Source organism: Equus caballus, chromosome 8 (assembly GCF_041296265.1).
Source record: "Equus caballus isolate H_3958 breed thoroughbred chromosome 8, TB-T2T, whole genome shotgun sequence".
NCBI lineage: Eukaryota > Metazoa > Chordata > Mammalia > Perissodactyla > Equidae > Equus > Equus caballus.
In genome coordinates, this window is record NC_091691.1 from 43903662 (window position 1) to 43920239 (window position 16578).

Sequence of the window (16578 nt, forward strand, 5' to 3'; positions counted from 1 at the left end):
CTTTTAGCTAAGCGCAACACGATCTCAGCCTTTCACTTAGAGCTAATAAGACCTAATAATTTTAATAATTGAGAAGATATCAATATAAATATAAATGTCTCTGTACTAAAACTATAGAACTGAACACAACATATGAGCTGAGTAAGCTAGGAGAGAGTAAACTCTAGTTCCTGTAAATCTCTCCTTACACAACTTACCTTTTATACTGTTACACAGTTTAAGAAGCACTTTCAAATAAATCGCTCCATTTAATCTTCTGTCCACTCTGTGTGCAGGCAAGCATTTCATAAAGAAAGTAAAGCTCTACTTTACCAAGAAATTGAGTCTCAGGGGGCAAAATGATGGCCTATTCAAGGGCACACATTCCTGAAGTAGTGGCAGCAAGATCACTGATTTATCATCAATAAATTCCTTAGAATAAAACAGGACATTAGTAGATAAAAGTGGAAACACACTAACCCCTGCTTACCTTTCAAAGCCAATCTGCCGAAGCGTCTTTTCCCACGTCGAGCCTGTAATGAAGGAAGAAACATGGTCAGCACACATCAACTGTCCAGGTAGCTTTGTCCTGATTTTGCACCTCCTGCTAGGTATTTGGTTTTACATTTAAGTGGAAGACTTTGTTCTTCCTCAAATGGATTACTCCTCACCTCCAGCCCCCAAACAGCCTTTTAGAGAACATTCCACATAAGGATTTAAGCGCATAGCTCCTGCAAGGCCACAAAGCTGTGCTCCACGTTCCTCTGGGAAAGCAGTAGGCCACTAAGTCACTCTCGAAAAGCCAAGTGTGTCTGTTTCAGAATAAGGGGAGCAACACTTTGCTGTCAAAAATAATGAAAAGGCATACTGTACGCTGTACTCTCTAAAATTCTACTTTTAGTTTTGTGCAGCACATGGAAAGCTAAACGACACACTGAAGTTACAACTCACTGAGACACCATGTCTTTATCTCACCAAGGTGGAAGCACAGGGTGGACATTTCCCCCTTTTTTAAAGCTAAACATTTTAATCAGAAGTCTCTTGAAGGCAGAAATTCTGTTTCAAGTGACAGGATTTGAAGAGTAGTCGACCCAATCCACAAAAGTACAGCTGGGTATAAAAAGGATTTTCTATCATTTTTCCATGCAATAATTCTTCCCTACATTATAGACATCATAACATTCTGAGTACTCAATATAAAGAAAAGTGCTAATTTTTATCAAAGACCATTCTAATAAAAATTCCACATTTACAAGTTTGTGTTTAACCCATAGTTTTACGTTTTCCTGATGCTCAGTCAGTGGCAAAAATATTTTGATGTCAGTTAACTATTTCAAGACACACCCACCTAGTCCTAAATTGTGCTGTGCACGAGTCGCTTGATAATCACAGCAGATAATTACTGCCTTTTTGTGCAATTTAGTTCTGCAAACAGGAAGCAGTGGATTCAGCAATGGTCTCCAGAGGCAGCTAAAAACCTACCCAGCTTCTTTTCCTAAAGTCACGATAAACCAGGATGGCGCTAACGGTGCCTTCTTGAGAACTCTGCCTCACATGCTTAATCTTTAGGTGGCCACTCAGTGTCTCCTCAACACTAGGCAGACTTTCTGGAAAGGCAGGAGATTATACAAGACTAGCTTCCTGGGCCCCCTCAGAGGCCTGAACCAGTCTCAAGAGAGCACAAGCATGGTGTTTGACCACAGGGTTTGGGTTCATACTATTTGGCTACGATCTAGCATTTTAAATAATTTTTATAAATAATCAAGGACTAAATGTCAGATATGAATCACATATATATGCACATACAAATTTAAAGCAGATTCAGGCTTATCTCATTGATGAAGTCACTTCTGATCCAAGTGAATTCCAAAATGCTTTGCTGAGTAGGAGTGAAAGACACGGAATTTCAGTCACAGCCCAGGAATTTCTCATGGCCCCTGGCCCAGGGGAGGGGGCCCCATATGAATTCCATCTGTGCTGCGAGTCACATGTGAAACAATTGAGAATCTCCATCTCAGGAATTCTTTGAAGACAATTATCCTGCCTCTGAGATCCTAGTAATTAAGACACTGGCAAAGAATACACAACCTGAGTCAGAAACCACGCTGTGTTCAAGGACAGCTGCCAACTGCTGGCCCAAGGTGAGAAGTGGAGAGACTGAGTGCCCCGCCAAGCGAGAACCAGACAGTCTGGGGCAGGCCAAGTGGGCAGGGTCTGGGGAAGGTGGGGGTGGGTGCTGAGGGGGTGTAGATGCCACTGTTCTTGCCATCCCTTGCTTCCAGTGATAAAGCATCTTTAAAATTTGTCTACCTTTTTTCCCCTAGATCTTCTCAGTATATTCCTAAATTGATTTTTTATATAAATTTTTAAGATTAACCCCCTTTTTTAATAGATTCAATTTATTATCAAGGTAAAATTAAAATAAACGACTTTGCTAAACTGCACCGAAAAGCTTTTAGAAGATGGAGCTTTTATTAGGAAATAAGAAATAGGTTCCATCTTCTTATTTCTGAGAAAAGTAAGCTTATTCAAACAGGCAGGAAAAGTTAAAATTTTTTGGTGCAGAACTTCCAGTACTCCTTAAGATAAATATTACTAAGCCAACCAACCAAGCACAATAGAGCTGGTGGAACAACGACTTTCTTCTAGCCACGAGAAATCAACTTAATAAACTGAATGTCTTCCATACCATAGGCATCCGTCAGTATTTGCTGTTGATCCCCTACTAACCATCTGAAATGTTAGGTGGAGGACTGACTAGATTAAAATATGGTTTCTGCCCTCAAACACCACATACCCTAGAGGTTTGGGTTTTTATGTCTTTTGTGAGCACTTAGTCATGATGAAACGAGAAACACACAATAAATGGAACAGACATATTCAGGTCCTTTGGCACCAAGGATATTTTCAGCAGCCCATTATTCAGTTGCTGGGGAATTGTTTTAAAGCCATTAACCATGCTTTACACGGTAAGGTAATACTATTCTCCTCTGCCAGGGCTGTCCAACAAGTGGAGAAAAGCAGAGAAAACAAAAGTGGCTGGCAGACTTCTTTGATTCAACACTTTTTAAATGAGATTTATAATATGGACAAGTCTAAAACATGTTACACTCTTCAGAAAAAAGCAAACAGCAACAACAAAAAGAAAAATACGCAGCATAGAGAAACAGACATAATTCATAAGACAGATTTTTCCTTTCCAACGTTAGATGAAGTAGTTAGAAATAATGAATTGTGATTCTTCACTTTAAAAAATTGCCCTATAGCACAGGCATCCTAAGAACAGAACTGAAATCTAGAGTGAAGGATCCCAAAGACCAGGGGCTGGAAACAAACCCTCTGAATGTCATTTGGTCTGCAGAGTTAAGTTTCAGGATATAAGCCCCTATGACAAACTACCTTTTACTATCCTTCAGCGCTGACACTCCCATGACTCCAGGGGGAACCACCACGTGGAAGTGTAGGACACGTCCTCCTGGGATAAATCAATCAACAATTGCCCCTTTACAAAATACACAAAGCTCTGTCTGTCCATTCTCATCACCCTCCCTCTTACACCCCATCTACCTATCAGCCTCTGCCGGTTCCACATTCCCTCCTCTTTCCATGACAGAAAGAAGTCACGGGCTCTTCCTTTCTTTGGGAGCTGCTTTCCCCAGGCCAATGAGTTGTTCTGCTGGGGCTCCAGTCTCACTGCCTCTCCCTCCCTGGCTGGGGAGGCGGGGAGATGTGGCCAGTCCCCGCAGCACCCTGTCTCCCTCGCCACAGGTGATAAGGACGGGCACGTGACCAGCTAGGTCAGGCCAACATGGAACCCTTCCTGGGCTGGCTATACTGCTCGCCTGTCAGAGAACCAGGAATCATGCCAGCCCGGCCTTGATGATGTTCACTCTGTGGCCATGGTCCCGCCACACAGAGAAAGGCTGTGTGAGAGGAAAGAGGGATCCAGGAGCAGAGGTAAGCCGGGAGAAAGAGAGAGGGCTCCTGAAGGCATCCCTGTCTCTGTGCGCAGTTGTTCCTGATGCCCTAGCCTCCCCCACCACTCCAGTTACAAGAGGGCAAACATAATCTGTGTTGTTTACTCTAGTCTTACCTCTAGCTTTAACTTTGACATTTGCATCTCAAAGAGCACCGAATAGGAACAATGAAAATAAGATTTTAACCATGCTTTGAGGATCCAAATTTTAGGTGGGAATGAAAGCATGTTAAATAAATTCTAGCCATTTTTTGCCATATTTTAAATCAAGAGAGTGGACGTTCTCCCCCAACTTAACATAGCAATAAAAACAGCTTACACTTAGACCCTTACCAGATCCTAACTTTCTATGTATTAGCTAATTTAATCCTCGCAAATACTCCATCAAATCAGTACTATTATCATATCCCCATTTCAGGTGAGAAAAGTGAGGGCTGGAGAGATTCAGGACTCCAGAGCCAAGGGTCTCAACTTCCTCCCTCACCGCGCTGTCACACAGGGGGCTATGTTCCCGTCCTCCTTTCATTCTTCTCCTTCTTATCAATTGCCTCTCGCCCCTATCTGACTATTATATGGAATTCAAAATTCTTTTAAATTCCCCAAAGTTTTGTGTGTCTGATGATTACTTTTAGAAGCATGGGCATGCCTACAGCAGAGGTTATCTGTCACGACAGCGCTTCTCACACCACCTTTCATCCAGGACCTACAAATTTTCCTGCATTAATTGTGTTCAACACTCAGTACTCTTGGCAGGGGTTCAGTGTGTACAAATACATGCAGACAGAAGGCCATTGCCAACATGTAACCTGTAGATGACAAAACAGGGTTGATTATTTCTTATGTCTTCTCATCTTTCTGTGGCAGTGGTTTAAAACAACAGCTTTGCCTGTTGCTTGAAAGCAGACATCTGAGTTCTAATGGCTCTGCCTCTAGTCATCATATTTCCTTAGACAAGGTGCTCATGGGGCTCTCTTTCCTTGGCATCATGTTAAAAAGTGTTTGTCAGGTCCCTTTTAGTTTGTCATTCTATGTTTTCAGAAATGTTACTGAAAATGCAAAAATCTCCATCTTTATGTTGTAAATTGGTTACTCGCTCTATTATCATGTTTCCTCACTGATTACTTTTATCAATTGTGGGGGACTTGAATTGGCCACCCCAAGATATGTCTCTTTGCCATGAGGGAGGATTATTTTGGGCTGGTTACTTTTAAAAATTGCAGACAGGAAAGAAAATCTGAAAAGTAGAATTTACTTACCCTTTGTTAAGAGAGATTTACATTGTAAAGGAAATCTCCATCTGTACATGCGTCTCCCTCTCTGTACCAGGAAGAAGGGGGGATGACCTTATCTCTAGAAACTCTCATCAATGTGGAAGGCAAGGACTCAAGTTTGCATAATAACCTGACTCTTGTTTACGGTGCTTTCCTGGTAACCTCCCGTAACTGACTCCCCCCACCCCCAACATCCTCCTTTGTCTTTAGCTGAAGATGATATTTAAGGTGGTGGCTTCAGCCATTTTGGTGAGTTGCTCAGGTTGCCTGAGCCTCTCCCATGTATACATGTTATAAAGCTGTGTTTAATTTTCTCCTGTTATTCTGTCTCATGTGAATTTAATTCCATATCCCGCCAGAAGGACCCAGAGCGGGTAGAGGAAATCTCTTCCTCCCCTACACAATCGTTCTTTCAATCAACTTGTTGCTCAATTTCTAATACAAAAAAAGTAACAGTTTTTCCTATAGGTTTCATAATGAGTGGTCAAATGAGGCGTAGATTTTCTTCTAACTCAACAGTTTTACACCAAGTATGTCTCAGACATTGAGAGCCACTTGAACTTGGACCTGCATCTCTGCTTTTTTCAAAATAACTAGCAGAAAAGGACTAATAATTCAGAGAAGTGGTGGACTTTTGCCAGTATATTCCCATAAAAATGGAAGTTTTTCATATATCATAGGGGCTGCTAAGTGGCTGAACATGCAAACTGGCACAGAAATTGGTGATGAAACACTCAAATATCAGGAAATTATACCACATATAAGTTTTCTGGTGGATGTTCCTTTACATTATTTCAAACTCTTGAAAGGATCAGATTTCCACATCCAAGCAAAGATTCAAGATTTTTTTTTAAAGATTCAATTTGTTTCCTTTTTCTCCTCAAATCTCCCCAGTACATAGTTGTATATTCTTAGTTGTGGGTTCTTCTAGTTGTGGCATGTGGGACACCGCCTCAGCATAGCTCAATGAGTGGTGCCATGTCTGCGCCCAGGATTCGAACCGATGAAACACTGGGCCGCCGCAGCAGAGCGTGCAAACCCAACCACTCCGCCATGGGGCCAACCCCCAAAGAGTCAAGATTTTACCTCGCCTTGAACATGGAACATAATGTGAAATTCTAAGGGAAAAATAAATTCCTTTCAATTGACTTATAGTTACATTTTGCAAAATTAAGATGCTCTTGTGTTAAATTATAGCTGAAATCCATTTAACCCCAGAAATACTTGCTCTAATGGATGAGATATACCCAAGTACTGTAATTTTCCCAGCCAATGAGCAATTTCAGCATTTTGGCTTAAATGGTGAGATCTACAAAATTTTGGAAGTTGTGGCATAATTCCAAGATGAGATTTGTCATTAATGGTCAAAAGTAACTGTAAAAGAGAGAGAAAAAACATTCTTTACCATCCCTTAATTAATAATTTTCATATTAAAGGACCAAATATTTTTAAAAGCATCATTTCACCTCTACCTAATCCTCTGCTTTTGTAATGTCAATTATCTCCTGTTCTGATCATTAACATCTAGATGACACCCATTTATGTATATAATAATTGGCATTAAGTTGCACACTTTGGATTTCATCCCACTTATCCTTTGTCAATTCTTTTCATAATATGTCTTAATTTTCCATCATCTAAGGCTGATCACTTCATAAAAGATGAAGGTCAGATTCACCAGTCTCACCAACAACATGGCAGAATATACAGATCACGGTGTGCTTTTCAAAATGAGCAACTTTTACGTTTTTCCTTATTTGTAAAATAATATAGATCATCACAAAACATAAGAATACTTATAATCTTTTATTTTTGCAAAAATGTCTCCACACAGTAAGACTCTCACATCCATGCTTGTACATATAAAATAGGGCTCATCCTGTTTTGAAACCTGCTTTAATCACTTAATAATATATAACTCTTTCCACGTCAATAAACATAGGCATATAATCATTTTAATGCCCATACAGTATTCCATAATTTAACAAAATGCAAGTCCTTATTCATTAATATATAAATTATATCTACATCTTGCTATCATACATAACAATGTGTTGAACACATTTTACATATATCTTCGAACATTTGTTCAATTACTTTAGGATAAATTCCTAAAAGTAGAATTACTGCATCATTATATATGTATATGTAAAAATTTGACTATCAAAATTTTATTCAAATACATGTATTTGATTGAACTCACTTTTCTGAATTCTTTTTATCTTTTACATTTTATTTCAACATATTTTCATAAATAGTAATGAAGTTGAACAAGTTTTCTTAGGTATATAAGCAATTTTAACATTTTCTTTCATGACTTGCCTCTTCATACTCATTGTCCATTTGTCTATTAGAGGTTTGTCTTTTACCCTATTGATTTTTAAGAATGCTTTATATATCAGGGTCACTAATCTCAAATATGGCATGTCTTCAGCAAATACATTTGTCTTCTAGGTTCAAAATTTCAATATCTAATTATTTTATTTTCCTGAATAGAACTGATGAATATTTACACTATAAATTAATTTCTATCATTTTCAGTTTTCAGGTTTATATGTTTGTTGCCCGAGCAGGTGGGAACAAATGTTACACTGGTTTCTTTGATTCTCATGAATCCCCTAATATCCAAACATCTCAACTCCAGGAGTTCTTGAATGAGCATAACGCATGTTTTACTCTCATTCTGAGTTGACTGGTCAGTCTGCAAACACCCATCAGCTCTATTCACCCTTTGCAGAGACCAAGACGAGCTATTCACAGATCACCAAGTCTGCTCACAAACATGCCACACTCGTCCATGAGTGGGGGATACTACACCATTTTAAAAGATCTTCCTATGAAAATTACTTTCAAATTACTCTAAAATGAAATGTAAACCCAAAATAGTTAATTTCTTCATCAAATAATGGATTTTTAAAGATAATCCTTGATTATAAAATTTCTGCTTTGAGATTGGATCTGATTGGCAGTCTGTGATGCTTGTTCTAGCAAATTCCCATGAAGATAGCTGTGGACACACTGGAAAAGAGAAACACACACACAGTAAATCTATCTTCAAGAATCTGGGAGGAACTTGCACTAGGAGGTCAACTGAACTGAATTATGAAACTCAACTCGTAGTGTTTTGTGCTTATGTTTCCCATGGAAAGCAAACAGCCAGCCAGTCTTAAAGAAGACAAGAGTATGTTTCATTCTGTCCCCACTGTGTGCCTCCTGGTTCATAAACACAAGGTCCACACTAAACAGAAAGTGGACAATTGTGCCTTCTCTGGACAGGATGCCTCTTTCTGAGGAAGCCAGACTTTGCTCCCATCATCATCATCATCATCATCACCCTCCCCTCTCCTATCCTCCCTGCCTTCAGTTATCTTTCCATATCTAGTGCAACACTCAGAAACAATTGACAATAAAGTTTGTGTGTGTATGTATTTATGTTTGCCTCTGCACGTGTGTATATTTGTGTTTGTGCATGTATTTGTGTCTTCTGTGTATGCACATTTGTGTGTATGTTTGTGTAGAGTGATGGGCAGGAGGTAAGGGCACCAACTCCCCACTGCCCCGTGTTTTGGGGACACATGGTGCTCATCAGTGAACAGTTAGAGGATTAGTCAGGCTCTCAAAATGCCTGGTAGCTCCCCACCCTGAGCACTGGAAACAGCCTAAATATGCAGTAATTACACACATACGCTATTTAGATAAAATACAATGGGATAGTATGCACGATAAAGTTAGATTTTTGATAAAAAGTAATAAGATAACTGAGAGACTTGGAACCTTTATATAACTTAATTGAAGTTATAGTTGACATGATGTCACACTCATTAAAATCCAGGTTTCCATGACTCCAGATTATTTTTGCTGTTTCTTCAGCAAGAATGTTTAGAGACACAAGATGGTCAAGAATAGAATCTAGGGAAAACTAACAAAATTTAAAGAGCAGGTTAAGAAAGATTCCAGTTAAGAAATAAAAAGAAAGCATAGCGATGTGAAAGGAGGAACTCTAGCAATGAGGGAGCCAAATACAGTAGAGAGGCCAATGTCCACAAGAGGGGGGAAGACTGGTAATGTGTGTCAGCAAAGCTTCAGTGGAATTAGAGACAACACAGTGTGAAAGGGCAGTGAGGTGAGAACTAAACGGAAGGTTGGGAAGTGGAGACAGCAAGGCAGACTCCTCTTTGTAAAAGCCAGGCCATACTGACACAGGGAGGGCTGTGGATGGAGGTGCGGGTTGAGAGGAGAGCTGGAAAACAAGGCCAGCCAAGAGGACTGTGGCTCTTTCAGGCTGAGACACAAGGCGTCTTCATGAGCCGGAAGACACAAGAGGAAGGATACTCCAAGGTTCCTTAGTAGCTCAGAGAGGAGAAGACGGAGCAGGCAGAGGACTCTGAGACCAGAGGAGACAGACCAGGGAGGAAGCCATGCAACCACATTTGCAGCAGGGGTTGGGCACTTCAAGCAGTTCTCTTTCTCTCTCTCTCTTTTTTTTTTGGTGAGGAAGATTGGTCCTGAGCTAACATCCATGCCAATCTTCCTCTATTTCATATGTGGGATGCCACCACAGCGTGGCTTGATGAGTGGAGTAGGTCCGCACTAGGGATCAAAATCCATGAACCCAGGCCACCCAAGTGGACCATGTGAACTTAACCACTACACCACTCAGCTGGTCCAAGCAGTGCTCTTTCAAGAGGGAGGGAAAGTGAGGAATGTAAACAACGGGTACATGAAAAAGCATCCTGGTTCATTGCCTATTTGGATAAATGCAGTTACTACACAATCTAGATACAGATGACTCCTTTCAAGAAATTATAAAATATAGCACAACAAAATTATGCAAAATAAAGCCATCTGTTTTAGACTGTTTAGAAGGTATTTAAGGATACCGGCCACGTTCTTCACTAGGAAGAATAAATTTTTATTGCAGAAGTTTGGAAAGCTAGGCTGCCTCTGAATTGACCCCATGACGTGCTCTGAAATCTACTTTAAAAAATAAACCTCTGATATCCATTTGTTTATTTGTTTTCTGTCTCCTTCTCATAGAAAGTTGACTACAGAAGCCATTTCCAGGAACTGTAATTTCAGCTGTTTCGAAGCCAGATGAATGGGAGTTTCCTGCAGTCTCGTAATTATTACATTTGCCCAGAAAACTGCTTAAACTCAACTTGAGACTTTTAAAATGCTATACTTCTATAATGCATCAATGCTGTTTACTTGAAACTCTAAGATGCTCGCATAAGATCCCATCCTGCTCATTCTCATATGAACTTCATGATATGGCTTGAGATAAAAATTTAATGAGATAAAGACCTATAGGAAAATCACTTAACAAGTGGAAAGTCATCTGAAAGTGCTAATTGTTAAAATTCAGTCTAGGATCCACTTCTGGTGGTGTTCAGCTTTTGGGAATACAGGGGGATACAACATTCTGATGATCCATGAACAGCCCGTCAGAAGCAAGGCCTGAGTTTTAGCAGGAGACCAAGCTAGAGAATCCCCTCACTGAGGCACCAGGAGCCTGGAAATCTTGATCCCTATGTCACCACTTCTCTATAAGGTCATATTTAATTCATGTCCACTTATTTTCTAGGCCTCACGTACAAAATTTTACACTTAATGGTGCACAGCTTTTATCCTTTCTTAAACTAGCTTGCCATTTCATATACTTTGAGTAGATGACACCAAAGATGCTAGTTTCCCTTTATTTCAGGCTGTCAGGCTTCTCTCAAGACCGAAAATAAAGTACCCGAAATTTCAGCAGGGCAGATGGCAATAAGTCAGCTCTTGCACCAGAACAGCTTTGGCCTGCACCGCTCCTCACTCCTTGCTGTCGTTAGCTATGATGGCGGACACACGCTCTAGGTCTCTGAGCTGGTCAAGGCATCTCTGAAACGAGCATCAACAGCACCTTCACACAAATACCGTGCGGACACGTATTTGAGGCCCTTACGCAGCGTGTGGCACGAAGTAGGTGGTGGATAACTGGTAGCCGCTACTAATATAAGGCTCTCAACTAGCATTTGAAATGAATAATGCTGCCATGTAGGCAGTACTGGGAGGCCTGAGAACATTAACTACGTACAATAGCCACAGCCCAATTTCCCTCTCCATCCCCTGTCCCCCCACACACACACACACACACTCTCTCACACTCACTCACACACACTTCAACAAAGGCATGCATTAAAATGTATAGAGAATAAGCTTTGGCATCGTTTCTCTTTCTAATTTGGCACATCGTTATGTTTTGTGGTTTGTTTCAGTTAATCTATGTTGTATATACACTTTTGCTTTTACTGTGTGTTTGCCAAAACTCCTAAAATTATCTTACGGGAAAGGCATAGAGTGTGTAGTTAGGTTAAACCCACAAATAACTTCATTCATTTAAACTTAAGTCCTTCATAAAGAGCTTACCAAGCTCATAAAATTATTCAGATTGGTGTTTATGAGGCTGTCCCTTAAAAGTACACATGAGAACGTGAACTGCATATCAGGGATCCTGTCATTTCTGCAGGAACAAAAAGAGCAGAGCTCCTACGCTGCCAGTCCCAGGTGTGGACCACAAGAAAGGAGCCAGAGTGATGCAGCGCAAAGATGACCAGCAAGCTGTCTTAAAAAAACAACTGCATTTTCTCCAATAAAAATGCACTTACATTCTTTTGAGAGGAGGAAGAAGAAAACGTAGCTTCCGTTTTCCTATTTGCCAGTATTTATAGAACGCTGCCGGGTATTCAGGGGAGGGTGCTTTGTTTCACAGGATGAGGGTCCCGCTCATGCTCCTCTGTGCATCTTCTATGGCATTACAGCCCCTTCATACGGTTTGTGGCTCTCTTTACATGAACTACAAACTCCCCATTGCCAGAAGTGTGTGCCAAATAGTGATGCTCACTTGTACAAATCAAATAAAGAAACACTGGCGGACGTTCTGATTGACGGAAATTTTATGAAAAAGAAAAACTCGTGAAGCATATTTAGTTTAAACTTACAATAGCAGCTTAGTTTGTGTTTTCCCTGAATGTGGGTCACCTATAAAGTTCAGACAAAAGGCTGCAATACTTCTTTATTACATAGAGGGCCCAGTGCTTTGTCATTCTTCATTTGTAATATAATTGAGAAAAATATATACTGTGACATATCATAAAATATTAAATGTATGTAGGAAAATCTCATCTCACCACCTGTCACACATTTTAGAATTTTGATTTCAAGATTACTTTATTCCTGGAAATAAATACCACATATGTCTAAATACTCAATTCTATAATTATTGTAATTATCTTTGCACTTAAACGTCAGATATTATCTTTGGGTTAATATTGTGAAAATAAATGGACTTGTAATTTAATAACATCCATGAAAACAGGTAAAAGTAAGATATTATTTCAATGAATACTTATTAAGCCCTAATATATGCTAGGCAGTGGGAATATAGCAGTACACATGGATCTTACAGTTTACCGGGAGAGAAGGAGCAAAAACAATCAGGCTATATATATACATACACATACATACTATGGAGAAAACAAAGAAGAGAGTGGGGTGAGGGAGATAGTTAAAATGAAGTGAAACTTTTTCAGTTTTTAAGTTTGTTTGGGTTTTTTTTGAGCCACATTCAAGGTGGGTGGTGAACTACAATCTGAGGTTTGACTTACATGGCGTCCTTCACTCATCCGAAGCTAACACGCCCTCTTTAACTGGCTGCCATCACTTAGAGAAATAGTAATTTTTAAATTTCAGATATTAGGAAGTGCCTCCCTGGGCTTCCCCCTCTGCTTCAGTTTGCGTTCCGGGGTGAAGACCCGTACTGGGAAAGGTACAGAAGATGAGTGGCTTCCAATGCCAGCCGAGGGAGGATGCAGAAGGTGAGGGTTGGACCCTCAGGGGCATCTGTGGCTGACCACAGCCTAGAGAGCAGGGGTGTGATGGAGGCACCTGATCAAGACGTCTTCCCAACTCCATGGTCGGTAGCATCACATCGACAGCCGGGAACCACCCCAGCCGGGGCATTCATGCCACGGAAATTGGCAAATACTACAAACCAGGAGGTTTTCCTTTAACTATCTGGTTGTTTCCCAGTGTACCACTGGGTGGGATATATTTTCTAGTGACTGTTTTAGCAAGTGAAAAGGCTCAACTCTATCAGGCAGATGAAACAGGCTAAAATTGGAGGCTTTGAAAATCTGGACCCAATAAATCAACTAAAGAGAAAAGCAGGTTTACAGTGAACTCAACTAGGTAGAAGCTTCAGTAATCAGACTTTCATTTGATAGGAAGCTAGGCATTTTTTTTTCCCTCTAGTTCTCTGCTTTTAGGGAAAAAGGAATAATTGAAAATGAAACAAACTGAAAGAAAGATTTAATGAAAAAGACGGTGTCCAGGCTACTTCTGCACATTCAGTAAATAACCACATCCTCTCTCCAGGTCCGGTCTGCAAAGATGAACAGCCATCGAGACTCTGAGAAGTTGTTGCTGGAGCAAGAAGGTGAGGGCATCGTACAAAGATGTGCGGCAGCAGGGATCTACAAAGCTAACCGTCTGTTGACTAGAAAACACAAACTGAAGCCCCTACTGAACTAGTCCTCATTTTTCCTGAGGTTTTATTGGAAATGACTGAGTAACTATGCAGTCCGAGAGCCAAACATACACAGCCCTCATCCAATCTGCTTCTGTGAAACAAAGAACGAAAATGTTGTACTCATTGCTAGTTTCACTTAGCAGCCACAAGGAACAAGGGGCAGCTGTGCGTCTGTCCTCGAGGTCACATCCAGTAGAAGGAGGCAAGCTGCACACTTCCTGAATGTCTTCCTCTGCATCTCTGCTCTCTCTAGAGACCGAGGCCACTTTTCCAAGCATTGTTATCTGCTTCGCCTTTCAACTCCCTCAGACGTCAGGATTTTCCTTTCTTTTCTTTACTTTTTTGACAGAGATCCCTTTTGGAGCTTGAGTTCTTGGCCCAAAAAAGCATCCATGGGGGACTTTGCTTTCCACACAAAACTTGAAATTGGTTAGATGGGGAGTTTCCAGGCCACAAATTGGGGAGGGCTCTTCGGCCCCCCCCCCCCCCCCCCCCAGGCTGTGGAGAGCGGCTGAGGTAACACTGCTCTGCAATGGCCAAGACTTTTCTTCAGAATCATGCTTTTTACTGATAAATATTGCGAACATTACATTCACATATAAGAATGTCTGACTAATCTCTTGGCACAGGGCAGAATCCCTGAGTTTTAAATTTGAACCAGTTGAAAGGCAATCAATACACATTTAAAGTACGAAGCAAATATCTGACTTTTTAAAAGTTTATGTACATACAGTATTTTCAAATTTGAGGTATTCAGTAGTACCTAAAACGAAGGGTAAAGCTTTCTTGGACAAACTGCAGAACTTCCCTCCCTCTTTGTGGTTTTCCAGTAGCCCAGCTCAAGCCAAGCCAGACGACCCTGCTGTAGACACAAGCTTTTCTGGGAGCTGATAACTACAGCAGGCTGCCTTTATTTTCTTGTGCACTCTCTATGCTCAGGTCAAACTGGAGATACAAAAACTGCATTTTTAGGGGGATAAAATGTGTATGACGAGGGCAGGAGACCAAACCCCAAAGAACTTAGACGTGGATTAACGTCTTTAGTCTAGGGAGGATTCAAGATTTCATAAGCATTCACTTCTTAATAGCAATACCAGACCTTCCCAGGGCGACCCACGGTTCCTCCAGCAGCCTTTCTGAGGTGAGGCCACGTGGAAGTAACAGGGCAGACTCACAGACAGCAGGAGAGAGCACGAAACCTCCCAGGCCTTTGGCTTTGAGACCAATGGCAATGTTTCCACGTTACAGGAAGGGAAAGGGGCCTATGAAGTCAACCCAAAAGTCTTCAACGCAAAGATCTGTGAGTTCTGATCCAGGGTGCAGTGTAACATAGGAAAGCTTCTCATAAAGCGAGCCCGGCAGACAGCAGTCTTAAGGAAAGAGGAACAGAGGCGCAGCACCTCCACGCAGAGGGGCCGCCCCAACAGTCACGGCGGGCACTTGCACGAGGCGATCACTGCGCCGCTCGATTTCCTACGCTGTGATTTCGCTGCTCCACAAGTGCCCCTGACCTCCCTTTGGAGAGGAAGGAGGCAGAGCTTTATTCTATTTATTTAATCCCCAGTTCTTAAACAGCACATGCATGCTTTAAATAAAAATATGAAAAAGGGGTATCGTAAATGAATAAATGTGATAAACAAGGAAAAACTGGTTTCCCAAGTCAAGTCCTTGGCCCTAATGCCATCACATTCTAGTCCACAGGTACAGAGCAAAACCAGGAGGTTCTTCTGGAGCCAGCATTACAATAGCCAAAAGCTCCCCTTATTTATTAGTGACCTAAAGAGATTTGTGGCCGCTTTTCTTAGCGCATCCATTTGTCTCCCATTCTCTGGCCGAATGTCTCTTCCAGGCTGTAACTCAAAGTGGAGAAACATTTGGAAACAGCCTGGGAAGCTTTCGGGATGAAAGGCACAGAGTAACACAAGTTTGGTCACAGTGTTTCAAAGCTAAACACTGCCCTTTCCTATTTGTGTGGAACTTTAACAGCACTTCACTTTCATCCCTGCTTAATGCTTTAATTCGGATGCATTAACGGGAAGAGAAAAAAAGATTCCTGGTTTGTCTTAGTGCTGACTCAAAAAGATTTACAGTACTTTGCTGAGGTTTTGGCTGAGTGCAGGCTCCCAGCTGCTGTTGAAAAGGTATCCATGCATCAGTCTTTATGTAAACACGCGCAGCATTAACCGCAGCTGCAGCGTCAATTAGAGCCACAGAAAGTGGTCTTGTTTATGTGAGGAGCTGGAGCACCTCAACTGACGCCCTGCTGAAGTTTGGAGCTCTGAAAAGGAAAGCAGGGAAAGGTGTGGAGCGAACTGCGCAGGCTCACAGCTCACGGGCGACCCCAAGACATCCCGGGGCGGTGTGAATGGGGACCTGGGGACGCCCCCCATCATGCTGTCTTTACTGAAGTAATTCAGAATGGTGCAGAATCGCCACAGGGGCAAAGAAGTTCTGAATTAGTTTGATTGGTTTTCTACACCTTTTCCTTTATCTTCAAGTTAAGATTGGAAGGTTGAACAAAAGCAGAAAAAGCTCTTACTAATTGCTTACTGTAAACTATAATTCTCCCCTTTGAGGGGCGGGCAGAACGCCATCCTCGAGGCTGTGAGAGCATTCCCTGCCAGCCCTTCGACAGAGGCTCCCGTTCTGGTCCACAGGTTTTTAAAACTCTTCCAGAGTGTGTAATGGAGTTTGAGATAATTTGGTAAATGGACAGAATGTTAGAGTGTATACACTGGCCCTGGAAGCTCCCTTTACAGGGGGCCTGGTGTTTCCCAGCTGGG

At 41.4% G+C, this 16578-nt stretch overlaps 1 protein-coding gene across 12 annotated transcripts in view; it reads right to left on the reverse strand.

Annotated features, from left to right (window-relative positions):
- The window catches only part of PIEZO2 (piezo type mechanosensitive ion channel component 2), a 418970-nt gene that overhangs the window by 207211 nt on the left and 195181 nt on the right, over positions 1-16578 (reverse strand). For all 12 annotated transcript variants that reach the window (XR_011420922.1, XR_011420921.1, XM_070220589.1 and 9 more), the window contains exon 4: positions 470-512. Coding sequence is in view for 10 of the 12 variants with exons in the window: in XM_070220589.1 (XP_070076690.1) it covers positions 470-512 (43 nt within the window). In the remaining 2 variants the exon portion in view is untranslated. The remainder of the gene's footprint in view (positions 1-469; positions 513-16578) is intronic.